This window comes from Echiichthys vipera, assembly GCF_963691815.1.
Source record: "Echiichthys vipera genome assembly, chromosome: 9".
Taxonomy (NCBI): domain Eukaryota; kingdom Metazoa; phylum Chordata; class Actinopteri; order Perciformes; family Trachinidae; genus Echiichthys; species Echiichthys vipera.
In genome coordinates, this window is record NC_139834.1 from 5,225 (window position 1) to 22,500 (window position 17,276).

Genomic DNA, 17,276 nt, shown 5'->3' on the forward strand with positions numbered 1-17,276 from the left:
ACATCATCATCCTGTGACATCATCATCCTGTGACATCATCATCATCATCCTGTGACATCATCATCATCCTGTGACATCATCATCCTGTGACATCATCATCATCATCCTGTGACATCATCATCATCATCCTGTGACATCATCACCCTGTGACATCATCATCATCCTGTGACATCATCATCAACACCCTGTGACATCATCATCATCATCCTGTGACATCATCATCAACACCCTGTGACATCATCATCAACATCATCCTGTGACATCATCATCAACACCCTGTGACATCATCATCAACACCCTGTGACATCATCATTCTGTGACATCATCATCACCATGTGACGCTAAACGTGGCGGCGGCGTGCTGCTCATTAATATAAAACCAGGTTTATTGTTCTACTTCCTGTCTGTTGTTCTACTTCCTGTGACTCAGAACCATCGGGGGGGGGGGGGGGCGGGAGGGGGGGTATCTGTTAATACATAAACAGTTTTATTAAATCAAAAACAGATTTATTACATTTTTTCTGCGTCACCTGTTGAACGCAGGCTGGTTGCCTTTGGCAACACGATGCCCACAGTTGATGATGCTATGATGCTGATCCAGCGACGGGGACGAGGGTGGAGACGACAGAGAGACGTTGCCATGGAGACGAGCCCGTGGATGACACGTGTCCGACAGCAGCTTCTCCCTCAGGCGCCGCCGTGACATCACTGGCCCACAGGAAGTTGTGATTCCACCGTTTGGACGCTTCAGCAGACAGACGTCTCCCCGCCCCCGCCCTCGCCCCCGCCCTCGCCCCCGCCCTCGCCCTCGCCCCCGCCCTCGCCCTCGCCCTCACCCTCGCCCCCACCCTCGCCCTCGCCCCCGCCCTCGCCCTCACCCTCGCCCCCGCCCTCGCCCCCGCACTCACCCTCGTCCCCTCCCTCGCCCTCGCCCTCGCCCCCCGCCCTCCCCCAGCAGCACGCACAGCTCGCTGAGTCTCTGTTGCATCTTGGGAACTCCAGAGAGCTGATTCTCCAGACGGTGTTTCTCCTCCTGAGACAGGAAACAGACGAGGACACGATCAAAAGAGTTTCAACCAGAGAGACAGGTGTGTGTGTGTGTGTGTGTGTGTGTGTCTCTGTGTGAGAGTGAGTGTGTGTGTGTGTGTTAGCACTGTAGCAGCCATTAGCATTAAACCAACGTTAGCATTGTAGCAGCCGTTAGCATTAAACCTATGTTAGCTGAATCAGCGTTAGCATTGTAGCAGCCGTTAGCATTAAAACAACGTTAGCTTAATCAGTGTTAGCACTGTAGCAGCCGTTAGCATTAAACCAATGTTAGCTTAATCAGTGTTAGCACTGTAGCAGCCGTTAGCATTAAACCTATGTTAGCTGAATCAGCGTTAGCATTGTAGCAGCCGTTAGCTTCTAAACCTCCATCTTCACGTTTTCTCCTGATGCTGAACGTTGACGGTGACGTTGAGTCGCTCACCTGCAGCGACACACGGGTCGACGCGTCCAGGGGCTCAAACCTCCAGCCCCCCTCGCCGTCAAACTGCAGCAGGTGGGAGTGGTACTTCCTGTTAGAGGAGAAGAAGAAGAAGCAGGTGAGGGTGGTACTTCCTGTTAGAGGAGAAGAAGAAGCAGGTGAGGGTGGTACTTCCTGTTAGAGGAGAAGAAGAAGCAGGTGAGGGTGGTACTTCCTGTTAGAGGAGAAGAAGAAGCAGGTGAGGGTGGTACTTCCTGTTAGAGGAGGAGAAGAAGAAGCAGGTGAGGGTGGTACTTCCTGTTAGAGGAGGAGAAGAAGAAGCAGGTGAGGGCGGTACTTCCTGTTAGAGGAGGAGAAGAAGAAGCAGGTGAGGGCGGTACTTCCTGTTAGAGGAGAAGAAGAAGCAGGTGAGGGCGGTACTTCCTGTTGGAGGAGGAGAAGAAGAAGCAGGTGAGGGTGGTACTTCCTGTTAGAGGAGGAGAAGAAGAAGCAGGTGAGGGTGGTACTTCCTGTTAGAGGAGGAGAAGAAGCAGGTGAGGGCGGTACTTCCTGTTAGAGGAGGAGAAGAAGCAGGTGAGGGTGGTACTTCCTGTTAGAGGAGAAGAAGAAGAAGCAGGTGAGGGTGGTACTTCCTGTTAGAGGAGAAGAAGAAGCAGGTGAGGGTGGTACTTCCTGTTAGAGGAGAAGAAGAAGCAGGTGAGGGCGGTACTTCCTGTTGGAGGAGAATCAGAATCAGAAAACTTTATTGATCCCGGGGGGAAATTCTTTTGTTCGAATGCTCCGTGCACAGTAGAAACAAGCCATAAAGATGAATAAGTAGAAATAAAATAAAGTAAGGATTCAAATAAAATACAATTAAGATAAATCTAAAGTAGCTAATAAATAGCCAATAAAATACAGAACAAATAAATAATAAACAATCAAGTAAACAATCTGAGGTGAGTGTGAAAATACAATCTGAGATATATACACTGTACAATTAGGTTGTTATGGCAAATGAAATGAGATGAGAACAGATATTTATATTTTGTTTTGTTTTGTTTTGAAGTCGTCAAGAGTCCGGTAATTAAAGAGTTTAATGGCCACAGGTAAGAATGACCTCCTGTGGCGCTCAGTGGTGCATTCAGGAGCATCAGTCTGTGGCTGAAGGTGCTCCTCTGTTCAGCCAGAGTGTTGTGGAGAGGGTGAGAGCCATGCTGCAGTATCGCCCGCACCTTCCACAGCATCCTCCTGTCTGACACTGCAGCCAAGGTGTCCAGCTCCACCCCCACAACGTCACTGGCCTTTCTGATCAGTTCATTGAGTCTGTTGGCATCTGCAACCTTCAGTCTGCTGCCCCAGCACACTACAGCAAACAGAAAAGCACTCGCCACCACAGACTCATAAAACATCCTCAGCATGGTCCGACAGATGTTGAAGGAGCGGAGCCTCCTCAGAAAATCGAGGCGGCTCTGTCCCTTCTTGTAAAGGACTTCAGTGTTCTTAGTCCAGTCCAGTTTATTGTCAATGAACACCCCCAGATATTTGTAGTGTTCTACAATGTCCACGTTATGCCCCCGGATGGAAACTGGGGTCACTGGTGTCTTTGTCCTCCTCAGATCCACCACCAGCTCTTTGGTTTTTGCTGTGTTGAGCTGCAGGTGGTTCAGCTCACACCATGTGACAAAGTTGTCAACCACAGCCCTGTGTTCAGCCTCCTCACCCTTACTGATACATCCCACTCCAGCAGAGTCATCAGAGAACTTCTGAAGATGGCAAGACTCTGTCTGGTAGCTGAAGTCCGTGGTGTAAAGGGTGAAGAGGAAAGGAGAGAGAACAGTCCCTTGTGGTGCGCCAGTGCTGCTAACCACTGTATCTGACACACAGTGACGCAGGCGCACGTACTGTGGTCGACCAGTGAGGTAGTCCACAATCCAGGAAACAAGGGGGGGATCCACCAGCATCGCCGTCATCTTGTCACCCAGTGGAGCAGGCCTGATGGTGTTGAATGCGCTGGAGAAGTCAAAGAAAGTGACCCTCACAGTGCTCCTCGGCTTGTCCAGGTGGGTGTAGGCACGGTTTAGCAGGTAGATGACGGCATCCTCAACTCCAATCCGGGGCTGATAGGCGAACTGCAGGGGGTCCAGGTGTGGCCTGACCATAGGCCTGAGCTGCTCCAGGACGAGTCTCTTCTCCAGGGTCTTCACGATATGAGACGTCAGTGCCACCGGTCGGTAGTCTGAGAGACCGCTGGGCTGCGGCGTCTTTGGCACTGGAACGAGGCAGGACGTCTTCCATATCACAGGGACCCTCTGGAGGCTCAGGCTCATCTCGAAGACGCGGTGTAGAACTCCACATAGCTGTTCGGCGCAGGCTCTGAGAAGAAGAAGCAGGTGAGGGTGGTACTTCCTGTTAGAGGAGAAGAAGAAGCAGGTGAGGGTGGTACTTCCTGTTGGAGGAGAAGGTGAGGGCGGTACTTCCTGTTAGAGGAGAAGAAGAAGCAGGTGAGGGTGGTACTTCCTGTTAGAGGAGGAGAAGAAGAAGCAGGTGAGGGTGGTACTTCCTGTTAGAGGAGAAGAAGAAGAAGCAGGTGAGGGTGGTACTTCCTGTTAGAGGAGGAGAAGAAGAAGCAGGTGAGGGTGGTACTTCCTGTTAGAGGAGAAGAAGAAGAAGCAGGTGAGGGTGGTACTTCCTGTTAGAGGAGGAGAAGAAGAAGCAGGTGAGGGTGGTACTTCCTGTTAGAGGAGAAGAAGAAGCAGGTGAGGGTGGTACTTCCTGTTAGAGGAGAAGAAGAAGAAGCAGGTGAGGGTGGTACTTCCTGTTGGAGAAGAAGGTGAGGGTGGTACTTCCTGTTAGAGGAGAAGAAGAAGAAGCAGGTGAGGGTGGTACTTCCTGTTGGAGGAGAAGAAGAAGAAGCAGGTGAGGGTGGTACTTCCTGTTAGAGGAGAAGAAGAAGAAGCAGGTGAGGGTGGTACTTCCTGTTGGAGGAGAAGAAGAAGAAGCAGGTGAGGGTGGTACTTCCTGTTGGAGGAGAAGAAGAAGAAGCAGGTGAGGGTGGGACTTCCTGTTGGAGAAGCAGGTGAGGGTGGTACTTCCTGTTAGAGGAGAAGAAGAAGAAGCAGGTGAGAGTGAGACTTCCTGTTGGAGGAGAAGAAGAAGAAGCAGGTGAGGGTGGGACTTCCTGTTGGAGAAGCAGGTGAGGGTGGTACTTCCTGTTAGAGGAGAAGAAGAAGAAGCAAGTGAGGGTGGTACTTCCTGTTGGAGGAGAAGAAGAAGAAGCAAGTGAGGGTGGGACTTCCTGTTGGAGGAGAAGAAGAAGAAGCAGGTGAGGGTGGTACTTCCTGTTGGAGGAGAAGAAGAAGAAGCAGGTGAGGGCGGTACTTCCTGTTAGAGGAGGAGAAGAAGAAGCAGGTGAGGGTGGTACTTCCTGTTGGAGGAGAAGAAGAAGAAGCAGGTGAGGGTGGGACTTCCTGTTGGAGGAGAAGAAGAAGAAGCAGGTGAGGGTGGTACTTCCTGTTGGAGGAGAAGAAGAAGAAGCAAGTGAGGGTGGGACTTCCTGTTGGAGGAGAAGAAGAAGAAGCAGGTGAGGGCGGTACTTCCTGTTGGAGGAGAAGGTGAGGGCGGGTACTTCCTGTTGGAGAAGCAGGTGAGGGCGGTACTTCCTGTTGGAGGAGAAGGTGAGGGCGGTACTTCCTGTAGGAGGAGAAGGTGAGGGCGGTACTTCCTGTTGTGTACTGACCACAGTGAGGGTCTGTGTGTGATTGACAGCAGGGATATCCCAGAATCCTTTGCAGCCTGGAAGATGTTTCCCTCCACGTCGATGCTGACGGCGCTCGTGCACTCGTCCAGGAGAGCGTAGCGAGGTCTGGGCGAGAGACATGCACCACCAGAGAGAGAGAGGGGGGGGGGGGGCAGAGGGAGGGGGGAAAGAGTGCGGGGGGGGAGACAGAGGGGGGGGGGCAGAGAGAGGGGGGGAGACGGGGGGGGGGGGGGCAGAGAGAGGGGGGGGACACGTTTTCATTTATGTCACATTTCTGTTTCGTCAGTACAGAGAAAGAACATCAGAGACTGACCTGCTGCTCTGAACCACAACAACAACAACAACAACAACCACAACAACAACCACAACAGTAACAACAACCACAACAACAACAACAACAACAGCAACAACAACAACAACAACAGTAACAACAACCACAACAACAACAACGACAACAGCAACAACAACAACAACAACAGCAACAACGACAACAACCACAACAACAACGACAACCACAACAACAACGACAACAACCACAACAACAACGACAACAACCACAACAACGACAACCATAACAACCACAACGACAACAGGACAGACGAGTGCTGCAGGAGCTCACACAGAAACTTATAATATACACGTTTGTATTTATTTATGTGTATAAATAAATACAAACGTGTATATTATAAGTATAAATAAATATAAATAAATATGAATCTAAATGTTGGCACCTGTGGTAGAACATGAACCTCACACACACACATATATGTTTATATATTTATGTATAATAATAATAATATAAATATATAAATATGTTTGCACCTGTGGTAAAACATGCGAGCCATCCCCATCCTCTGCTTCTCTCCTCCAGACAGAACGTCTCTCCACTCACTGACCGAGTCCCAGCCTGAACACAAGACAACAACAACAAACAAACAAACAAATAAATAAATAAACAACAAACAAATAAACAAGCCTGAACACAAGACAACAACAACAAACTAATAAACAAGTAAACAAACAAACAAGCCTGAACACACAACAACAACAAACAACAAATAAACAACAAACAACAAACAAGCCTGAACACACAACAACAACAAACAACAAATAAACAACAAACAACAAACAAGCCTGAACACACAACAACAACAAATAAACAAACAAATAAATAAACAAGCCTGAACACAACAACAACAAACAACAAATAAATAAACAACAAACAAATAAACAAGCCTGAACACAAGACAACAACAACAAACTAATAAATAAATAAATAAACAACAAACAAATAAACAAGCCTGAACACAAGACAACAACAAACTAATAAATAAATAAATAAACAACAAACAAATAAACAAGCCTGAACACAACAACAACAAACAAATAAACAAACAAACAAATAAACAAGCCTGAACACAACAACAACAAACAACAAATAAATAAACAACAAACAAATAAACAAGCCTGTACACAAGACAACAACAACAAACTAATAAATAAATAAATAAACAACAAACAAATAAACAAGCCTGAACACAAGACAACAACAACAAACTAATAAACAAGTAAACAAACAAGCCTGAACACACGACAACAAACAAACACACAAACAAACAAGCAAGCCTGAACACAAGACAACAACAAACAACAAACAAATAAATAAACAACAAACAAATAAACAAGCCTGAACACACGACAACAACAACAAACTAATAAATAAACAACAAACAAATAAACAAGCCTGAACACAACAACAACAAACAAATAAATAAACAACAAACAAATAAACAAGCCTGAACACAACAACAACAAACAACAAACAAATAAATAAACAACAAACAAATAAACAAGCCTGAACATACAAGACAACAAACAACAAACAAATAAATAAACAACAAACAAATAAACAAGCCTGAACACAACAACAACAAATAAACAAACTAATAAACAAATAAATAAACAAGTCTGAACAAACAGCAACAAACAAACAAACCAACAACAAATAAACAAACAAATATATTATAGTCAGTATTATAGTCAGTATTATAGTCAGTATTATAGTACAGTATTATAGTCAGTATTATAGTCAGTATTATAGTCAGTATTATAGTCAGTATTATAGTCAGTAGTATTATAGTCAGTATTATAGTCAGTATTATAGTCAGTATTATAGTCAGTATTATAGTCAGTATTATAGTCAGTATTATAGTCAGTATTATAGTCAGTATTATAGTCAGTATTATAGTCAGTATTATAGTCAGTATTATAGTCAGTATTATAGTCAGTATTATAGTCAGTATTATAGTCAGTATTATAGTCAGTATTATAGTCAGTATTATAGTCAGTATTATAGTCAGTATTATAGTCAGTATTATAGTCAGTATTATAGTCAGTATTATAGTCAGTATTATAGTCAGTATTATAGTCAGTATTATAGTCAGTATTATAGTCAGTATTATAGTCAGTATTATAGTCAGTATTATAGTCAGTATTATAGTCAGTATTATAGTCAGTATTATAGTCAGTATTATAGTCAGTATTATAGTCAGTATTATAGTCAGTATTATAGTCAGTATTATAGTACAGTATTATAGTCAGTATTATAGTCAGTATTATAGTCAGTATTATAGTACAGTATTATAGTCAGTATTATAGTCAGTATTATAGTCAGTATTATAGTACAGTATTATAGTCAGTATTATAGTCAGTATTATAGTCAGTATTATAGTCAGTATTATAGTACAGTATTATAGTCAGTATTATAGTCAGTATTATAGTCAGTATTATAGTCAGTATTATAGTCAGTATTATAGTCAGTATTATAGTCAGTATTATAGTCAGTATTATAGTCAGTATTATAGTCAGTATTATAGTCAGTATTATAGTCAGTATTATAGTCAGTATTATAGTCAGTATTATAGTCAGTATTATAGTCAGTATTATAGTCAGTATTATAGTCAGTATTATAGTACAGTATTATAGTCAGTATTATAGTCAGTATTATAGTACAGTATTATAGTCAGTATTATAGTCAGTATTATAGTCAGTATTATAGTCAGTATTATAGTCAGTATTATAGTCAGTATTATAGTCAGTATTATAGTCAGTATTATAGTCAGTATTATAGTCAGTATTATAGTCAGTATTATAGTCAGTATTATAGTCAGTATTATAGTCAGTATTATAGTCAGTATTATAGTCAGTATTATAGTCAGTATTATAGTCAGTATTATAGTCAGTATTATAGTCAGTATTATAGTCAGTATTATAGTCAGTATTATAGTCAGTATTATAGTCAGTATTATAGTACAGTATTATAGTCAGTATTATAGTCAGTATTATAGTCAGTATTATAGTCAGTATTATAGTCAGTATTATAGTCAGTATTATAGTCAGTATTATAGTCAGTATTATAGTCAGTATTATAGTCAGTATTATAGTCAGTATTATAGTCAGTATTATAGTACAGTATTATAGTCAGTATTATAGTCAGTATTATAGTCAGTATTATAGTCAGTATTATAGTCAGTATTATAGTCAGTATTATAGTCAGTATTATAGTCAGTATTATAGTACAGTATTATAGTCAGTATTATAGTCAGTATTATAGTACAGTATTATAGTCAGTATTATAGTCAGTATTATAGTACAGTATTATAGTACAGTATTATAGTCAGTATTATAGTCAGTATTATAGTCAGTATTATAGTCAGTATTATAGTCAGTATTATAGTCAGTATTATAGTCAGTATTATAGTCAGTATTATAGTCAGTATTATAGTCAGTATTATAGTCAGTATTATAGTCAGTATTATAGTCAGTATTATAGTCAGTATTATAGTCAGTATTATAGTCAGTATTATAGTCAGTATTATAGTCAGTATTATAGTCAGTATTATAGTCAGTATTATAGTCAGTATTATAGTCAGTATTATAGTCAGTATTATAGTACAGTATTATAGTCAGTATTATAGTCAGTATTATAGTCAGTATTATAGTACAGTATTATAGTCAGTATTATAGTCAGTATTATAGTCAGTATTATAGTACAGTATTATAGTCAGTATTATAGTCAGTATTATAGTCAGTATTATAGTACAGTATTATAGTCAGTATTATAGTCAGTATTATAGTCAGTATTATAGTCAGTATTATAGTCAGTATTATAGTCAGTATTATAGTCAGTATTATAGTCAGTATTATAGTCAGTATTATAGTCAGTATTATAGTCAGTATTATAGTCAGTATTATAGTCAGTATTATAGTCAGTATTATAGTCAGTATTATAGTCAGTATTATAGTCAGTATTATAGTCAGTATTATAGTCAGTATTATAGTCAGTATTATAGTCAGTATTATAGTCAGTATTATAGTCAGTATTATAGTCAGTATTATAGTCAGTATTATAGTCAGTATTATAGTACAGTATTATAGTCAGTATTATAGTACAGTATTATAGTCAGTATTATAGTACAGTATTATAGTCAGTATTATAGTACAGTATTATAGTCAGTATTATAGTCAGTATTATAGTCAGTATTATAGTCAGTATTATAGTACAGTATTATAGTCAGTATTATAGTCAGTATTATAGTCAGTATTATAGTCAGTATTATAGTACAGTATTATAGTCAGTATTATAGTCAGTATTATAGTCAGTATTATAGTCAGTATTATAGTACAGTATTATAGTCAGTATTATAGTCAGTATTATAGTCAGTATTATAGTCAGTATTATAGTCAGTATTATAGTCAGTATTATAGTCAGTATTATAGTCAGTATTATAGTCAGTATTATAGTCAGTATTATAGTCAGTATTATAGTACAGTATTATAGTCAGTATTATAGTCAGTATTATAGTCAGTATTATAGTCAGTATTATAGTCAGTATTATAGTCAGTATTATAGTCAGTATTATAGTACAGTATTATAGTCAGTATTATAGTCAGTATTATAGTCAGTATTATAGTACAGTATTATAGTCAGTATTATAGTACAGTATTATAGTCAGTATTATAGTACAGTATTATAGTCAGTATTATAGTACAGTATTATAGTACAGTATTATAGTCAGTATTATAGTCAGTATTATAGTCAGTATTATAGTCAGTATTATAGTCAGTATTATAGTCAGTATTATAGTCAGTATTATAGTCAGTATTATAGTACAGTATTATAGTCAGTATTATAGTCAGTATTATAGTCAGTATTATAGTCAGTATTATAGTCAGTATTATAGTCAGTATTATAGTACAGTATTATAGTCAGTATTATAGTCAGTATTATAGTCAGTATTATAGTCAGTATTATAGTCAGTATTATAGTCAGTATTATAGTCAGTATTATAGTCAGTATTATAGTCAGTATTATAGTACAGTATTATAGTCAGTATTATAGTACAGTATTATAGTCAGTATTATAGTCAGTATTATAGTACAGTATTATAGTACAGTATTATAGTACAGTATTATAGTCAGTATTATAGTCAGTATTATAGTCAGTATTATAGTCAGTATTATAGTACAGTATTATAGTACAGTATTATAGTACAGTATTATAGTCAGTATTATAGTCAGTATTATAGTCAGTATTATAGTCAGTATTATAGTACAGTATTATAGTCAGTATTATAGTCAGTATTATAGTCAGTATTATAGTCAGTATTATAGTCAGTATTATAGTCAGTATTATAGTCAGTATTATAGTCAGTATTATAGTCAGTATTATAGTCAGTATTATAGTCAGTATTATAGTCAGTATTATAGTACAGTATTATAGTCAGTATTATAGTCAGTATTATAGTCAGTATTATAGTCAGTATTATAGTCAGTATTATAGTCAGTATTATAGTCAGTATTATAGTCAGTATTATAGTCAGTATTATAGTCAGTATTATAGTCAGTATTATAGTACAGTATTATAGTACAGTATTATAGTCAGTATTATAGTCAGTATTATAGTCAGTATTATAGTCAGTATTATAGTCAGTATTATAGTCAGTATTATAGTCAGTATTATAGTACAGTATTATAGTCAGTATTATAGTCAGTATTATAGTCAGTATTATAGTACAGTATTATAGTCAGTATTATAGTACAGTATTATAGTCAGTATTATAGTACAGTATTATAGTCAGTATTATAGTCAGTATTATAGTCAGTATTATAGTCAGTATTATAGTCAGTATTATAGTCAGTATTATAGTCAGTATTATAGTCAGTATTATAGTCAGTATTATAGTACAGTATTATAGTCAGTATTATAGTCAGTATTATAGTCAGTATTATAGTCAGTATTATAGTCAGTATTATAGTCAGTATTATAGTCAGTATTATAGTCAGTATTATAGTCAGTATTATAGTCAGTATTATAGTCAGTATTATAGTCAGTATTATAGTCAGTATTATAGTCAGTATTATAGTCAGTATTATAGTCAGTATTATAGTCAGTATTATAGTCAGTATTATAGTCAGTATTATAGTCAGTATTATAGTCAGTATTATAGTACAGTATTATAGTCAGTATTATAGTCAGTATTATAGTACAGTATTATAGTACAGTATTATAGTCAGTATTATAGTCAGTATTATAGTCAGTATTATAGTACAGTATTATAGTCAGTATTATAGTACAGTATTATAGTCAGTATTATAGTCAGTATTATAGTCAGTATTATAGTCAGTATTATAGTCAGTATTATAGTCAGTATTATAGTACAGTATTATAGTCAGTATTATAGTCAGTATTATAGTCAGTATTATAGTACAGTATTATAGTCAGTATTATAGTACAGTATTATAGTACAGTATTATAGTACAGTATTATAGTCAGTATTATAGTCAGTATTATAGTCAGTATTATAGTCAGTATTATAGTCAGTATTATAGTCAGTATTATAGTCAGTATTATAGTCAGTATTATAGTACAGTATTATAGTCAGTATTATAGTCAGTATTATAGTCAGTATTATAGTCAGTATTATAGTCAGTATTATAGTCAGTATTATAGTCAGTATTATAGTCAGTATTATAGTACAGTATTATAGTCAGTATTATAGTCAGTATTATAGTCAGTATTATAGTCAGTATTATAGTCAGTATTATAGTCAGTATTATAGTCAGTATTATAGTCAGTATTATAGTACAGTATTATAGTCAGTATTATAGTCAGTATTATAGTCAGTATTATAGTCAGTATTATAGTCAGTATTATAGTCAGTATTATAGTCAGTATTATAGTCAGTATTATAGTCAGTATTATAGTACAGTATTATAGTACAGTATTATAGTCAGTATTATAGTCAGTATTATAGTACAGTATTATAGTCAGTATTATAGTCAGTATTATAGTCAGTATTATAGTCAGTATTATAGTACAGTATTATAGTCAGTATTATAGTCAGTATTATAGTCAGTATTATAGTCAGTATTATAGTACAGTATTATAGTCAGTATTATAGTCAGTATTATAGTACAGTATTATAGTCAGTATTATAGTACAGTATTATAGTACAGTATTATAGTCAGTATTATAGTCAGTATTATAGTCAGTATTATAGTACAGTATTATAGTACAGTATTATAGTACAGTATTATAGTCAGTATTATAGTCAGTATTATAGTCAGTATTATAGTCAGTATTATAGTCAGTATTATAGTACAGTATTATAGTCAGTATTATAGTCAGTATTATAGTCAGTATTATAGTACAGTATTATAGTCAGTATTATAGTCAGTATTATAGTACAGTATTATAGTCAGTATTATAGTCAGTATTATAGTCAGTATTATAGTCAGTATTATAGTACAGTATTATAGTCAGTATTATAGTACAGTATTATAGTCAGTATTATAGTCAGTATTATAGTACAGTATTATAGTCAGTATTATAGTCAGTATTATAGTACAGTATTATAGTCAGTATTATAGTACAGTATTATAGTCAGTATTATAGTACAGTATTATAGTCAGTATTATAGTACAGTATTATAGTCAGTATTATAGTACAGTATTATAGTACAGTATTATAGTACAGTATTATAGTCAGTATTATAGTACAGTATTATAGTACAGTATTATAGTCAGTATTATAGTACAGTATTATAGTCAGTATTATAGTCAGTATTATAGTCAGTATTATAGTCAGTATTATAGTCAGTATTATAGTACAGTATTATAGTACAGTATTATAGTCAGTATTATAGTCAGTATTATAGTCAGTATTATAGTACAGTATTATAGTCAGTATTATAGTCAGTATTATAGTCAGTATTATAGTCAGTATTATAGTCAGTATTATAGTCAGTATTATAGTACAGTATTATAGTCAGTATTATAGTCAGTATTATAGTCAGTATTATAGTCAGTATTATAGTCAGTATTATAGTCAGTATTATAGTACAGTATTATAGTACAGTATTATAGTACAGTATTATAGTCAGTATTATAGTCAGTATTATAGTCAGTATTATAGTCAGTATTATAGTCAGTATTATAGTCAGTATTATAGTACAGTATTATAGTCAGTATTATAGTACAGTATTATAGTACAGTATTATAGTACAGTATTATAGTCAGTATTATAGTCAGTATTATAGTCAGTATTATAGTCAGTATTATAGTCAGTATTATAGTACAGTATTATAGTACAGTATTATAGTCAGTATTATAGTACAGTATTATAGTCAGTATTATAGTCAGTATTATAGTCAGTATTATAGTCAGTATTATAGTCAGTATTATAGTACAGTATTATAGTCAGTATTATAGTCAGTATTATAGTCAGTATTATAGTCAGTATTATAGTCAGTATTATAGTCAGTATTATAGTCAGTATTATAGTCAGTATTATAGTCAGTATTATAGTCAGTATTATAGTCAGTATTATAGTCAGTATTATAGTCAGTATTATAGTCAGTATTATAGTCAGTATTATAGTCAGTATTATAGTCAGTATTATAGTACAGTATTACAGTCAGTATTATAGTCAGTATTATAGTGTATAGTGGTATATTAGTACAGTAGTATTACAGTAGTACAGTAGTATAGTACAGTAGTATTATAGTGTAGTACTGCAGTATCCTGACCTCCCTCCCGGTCCAGGATGTAGAGCAGGTGCACGGTGTGGAGGATGTGCTCCAGGTCCAGGTCTGTGAGTCCTCTCTGGACCATGTCCTGCACAGAGTCTGGGTAGATCACCTGCTCCCTGAGGGTCCCTGAGGACATGTAGGGCCTGAGCACAACACAACATCACAACATCACAACACAACAACAACACAACATCACAACAACATCACAACAACATCACAACAACATCACCACAACACAACATCACAACAACATCACCACAACACAGCTGTTCACTACAGTTATCACCACAACATCACAACAACACAACATCACAACACAAAAACATCACAGCACAACAACAACAACATCACAACACAAAAACATCACAACACAACAACAACACAAGAACATCACAACATCACAACAACAACACAACAACATCACAACAACAACACAACTGTTCACTACTGTGATCACCACAACATCACAACACAACAACAACATCACAACAACATCACAACAACACAACAACATAACAACAACAACACAACTGTTCACTACAGTGATCACCACAACATCACAACAACAACACAGCATCACAACAACACAACAGCAACACAACATCACAACAACACAACACAACAACACAACATCACAACAACACAACAACATCACAAAACAACAGCAACACAACATCACAACAACACAACAACAACACAACAACAACATCACAACAGCATCACAACAACACAACATCACAACAACACAGCTGTTCACTACTGTGATCACCACAACATCACAACACAACAACATCACAACAACACAACAACAACATCACAACACAACAACATCACAACAACACAACAACAACATCACAACACAACAACATCACAACAACACAACATCACAACACAACAACAACATCACAACAACACAACAACACAACATCACAGCTGTTCACTACAGTTATCACCACAACATCACAACAACACAACATCACAACACAACAACAACATCACAACACAAAAACATCACAACAACAACATCACAACACAACAACATCACAACACAACAACAACATCACAACACAACAACATCACAACAACACAACATCACAACAACACAACACAACAACAACAACATCACAACGCAACAACAACACAACATCACAACACAACAACATCACAACAAGACAACATCACAACACAACACAACATCACAACATCACAAGACAACATCACAACACAACAACATCACAACTGTTCCCTACAGTTATCACCACATCACAACAACACAACATCACAACAAGACAACATCACAACTGTTCACTACAGTTATCACCACATCACAACAACACAACATCACAACACAACAACAACAACATCACAACACAACAACATCACAACACAACAACAACATCACAACACAACATCACAACAACAACACAACATCACAACACAACAACAACATCACCACATCACAACAACACAACATCACAACACAACAACAACATCACAACACAACAACATCACAACATCACAACACAACATCACAACACAACATCACAACATCACAACACAACAACATCACAACACAACAACAACATCACAACTGTTCACTACAGTTATCACCACATCACAACACAACAACAACAACATCACAACATCACAACACAACAACAACATCACAACACAACATCACAACACAACAACAACAACATCACAACACAACATCACAACACAACAACAACATCACAACACAACAACAACAACAACACAACATCACAACAACATCACAACAACACAACAGCAACACAACATCACAACATCACAACATCACAACACAACAACAACACAACATCACAACAACAACAACATCACAACATCACAACAACATCACAACATCACAACAACACAGCATCACAACACAACAACAACAACATCACAACAACATCACAACACAACAACAACACAACAACATTGCGTTAGCAGTCGTAGCAGCGTTAGCAGTCGTAGCAGCGTTAGTGATAGTAGTATTGACAGTAGCAGTCGTAGCAGCGTTAGCAGTCGTAGCAGCATTAGCAGTCGTAGCAGCATTAGCAGTAGCAGCGTTAGCAGTGGTACCTCTGGGGGATGTAGAACATGTGCTGCGGTTCTGGTCGGTACAGGACTCCTCCATAAACGGGCCACAGTCCACTGAGGATCCTGAACAGGGAACTCTTCCCACAGCCGTTTGGACCCGTGATCAACACGTCCATGCCCTCGTCCACCTGAGAGAGAGACACACACACACACACACACAGGCACAGACACACACACACACACACCTGCTTATTCACACGCACAGGTCTGTACACACCACTACAGTACTATTCTGATCCAGGTCAGAAGGTCAGACAGGACCAGTGAGACACTCTGGGGTCTCCCTGGTTCTGTCCTCAGCTCTGGTCCGGGTCAGACCCCAGAGTGTCTCCCTGGTTCTGTCCTCAGCTCTGGTCCGGGTCAGACCCCAGAGTGTCTCCCTGGTTCTGTCCTCAGCTCTGGTCCGGGTCAGACCCCAGAGTGTCTCCCTGGTTCTGTCCTCAGCTCTGGTCCGGGTCAGACCCCAGAGTGTCTCCCTGGTTCTGTCCTCAGCTCTGGTCCGGGTCAGACCCCAGAGTGTCTCCCTGGTTCTGTCCTCAGCTCTGGTCCGGGTCAGACCCCAGAGTGTCTCCCTGGTTCTGTCCTCAGCTCTGGTCCGGGTCAGACCCCAGAGTGTCTCCCTGGTTCTGTCCTCAGCTCTGGTCCGGGTCAGACCCCAGAGTGTCTCCCTGGTTCTGTCCTCAGCTCTGGTCCAGGTCAGACCACAGAGTGTCTCCCTGGTTCTGTCCTCAGCTCTGGTCCAGGTCAGACCCCAGAGTGTCTCCCTGGTTCTGTCCTCAGCTCTGGTCCAGGTCAGACCCCAGAGTGTCTCCCTGGTTCTGTCCTCAGCTCTGGTCCAGGTCAGACCCCAGAGTGT

At 37.8% G+C, this 17,276-nt stretch overlaps 1 protein-coding gene across 1 annotated transcript in view; it reads right to left on the reverse strand.

Annotated features, from left to right (window-relative positions):
• Nucleotides 1-747: 747 nt before the first annotated feature.
• The window catches only part of abcd1 (ATP-binding cassette, sub-family D (ALD), member 1), a gene marked incomplete at its 3' end in the record, with an annotated part of 35,581 nt that continues 19,052 nt past the window's right edge, over nucleotides 748-17,276 (reverse strand). The window contains 7 exon segments of the mRNA XM_083920428.1: nucleotides 748-934; nucleotides 936-1,033; nucleotides 1,472-1,559; nucleotides 5,187-5,312; nucleotides 6,030-6,114; nucleotides 14,297-14,442; nucleotides 16,403-16,548. Coding sequence (XP_083776554.1) covers nucleotides 748-934; nucleotides 936-1,033; nucleotides 1,472-1,559; nucleotides 5,187-5,312; nucleotides 6,030-6,114; nucleotides 14,297-14,442; nucleotides 16,403-16,548 — 876 coding nt within the window.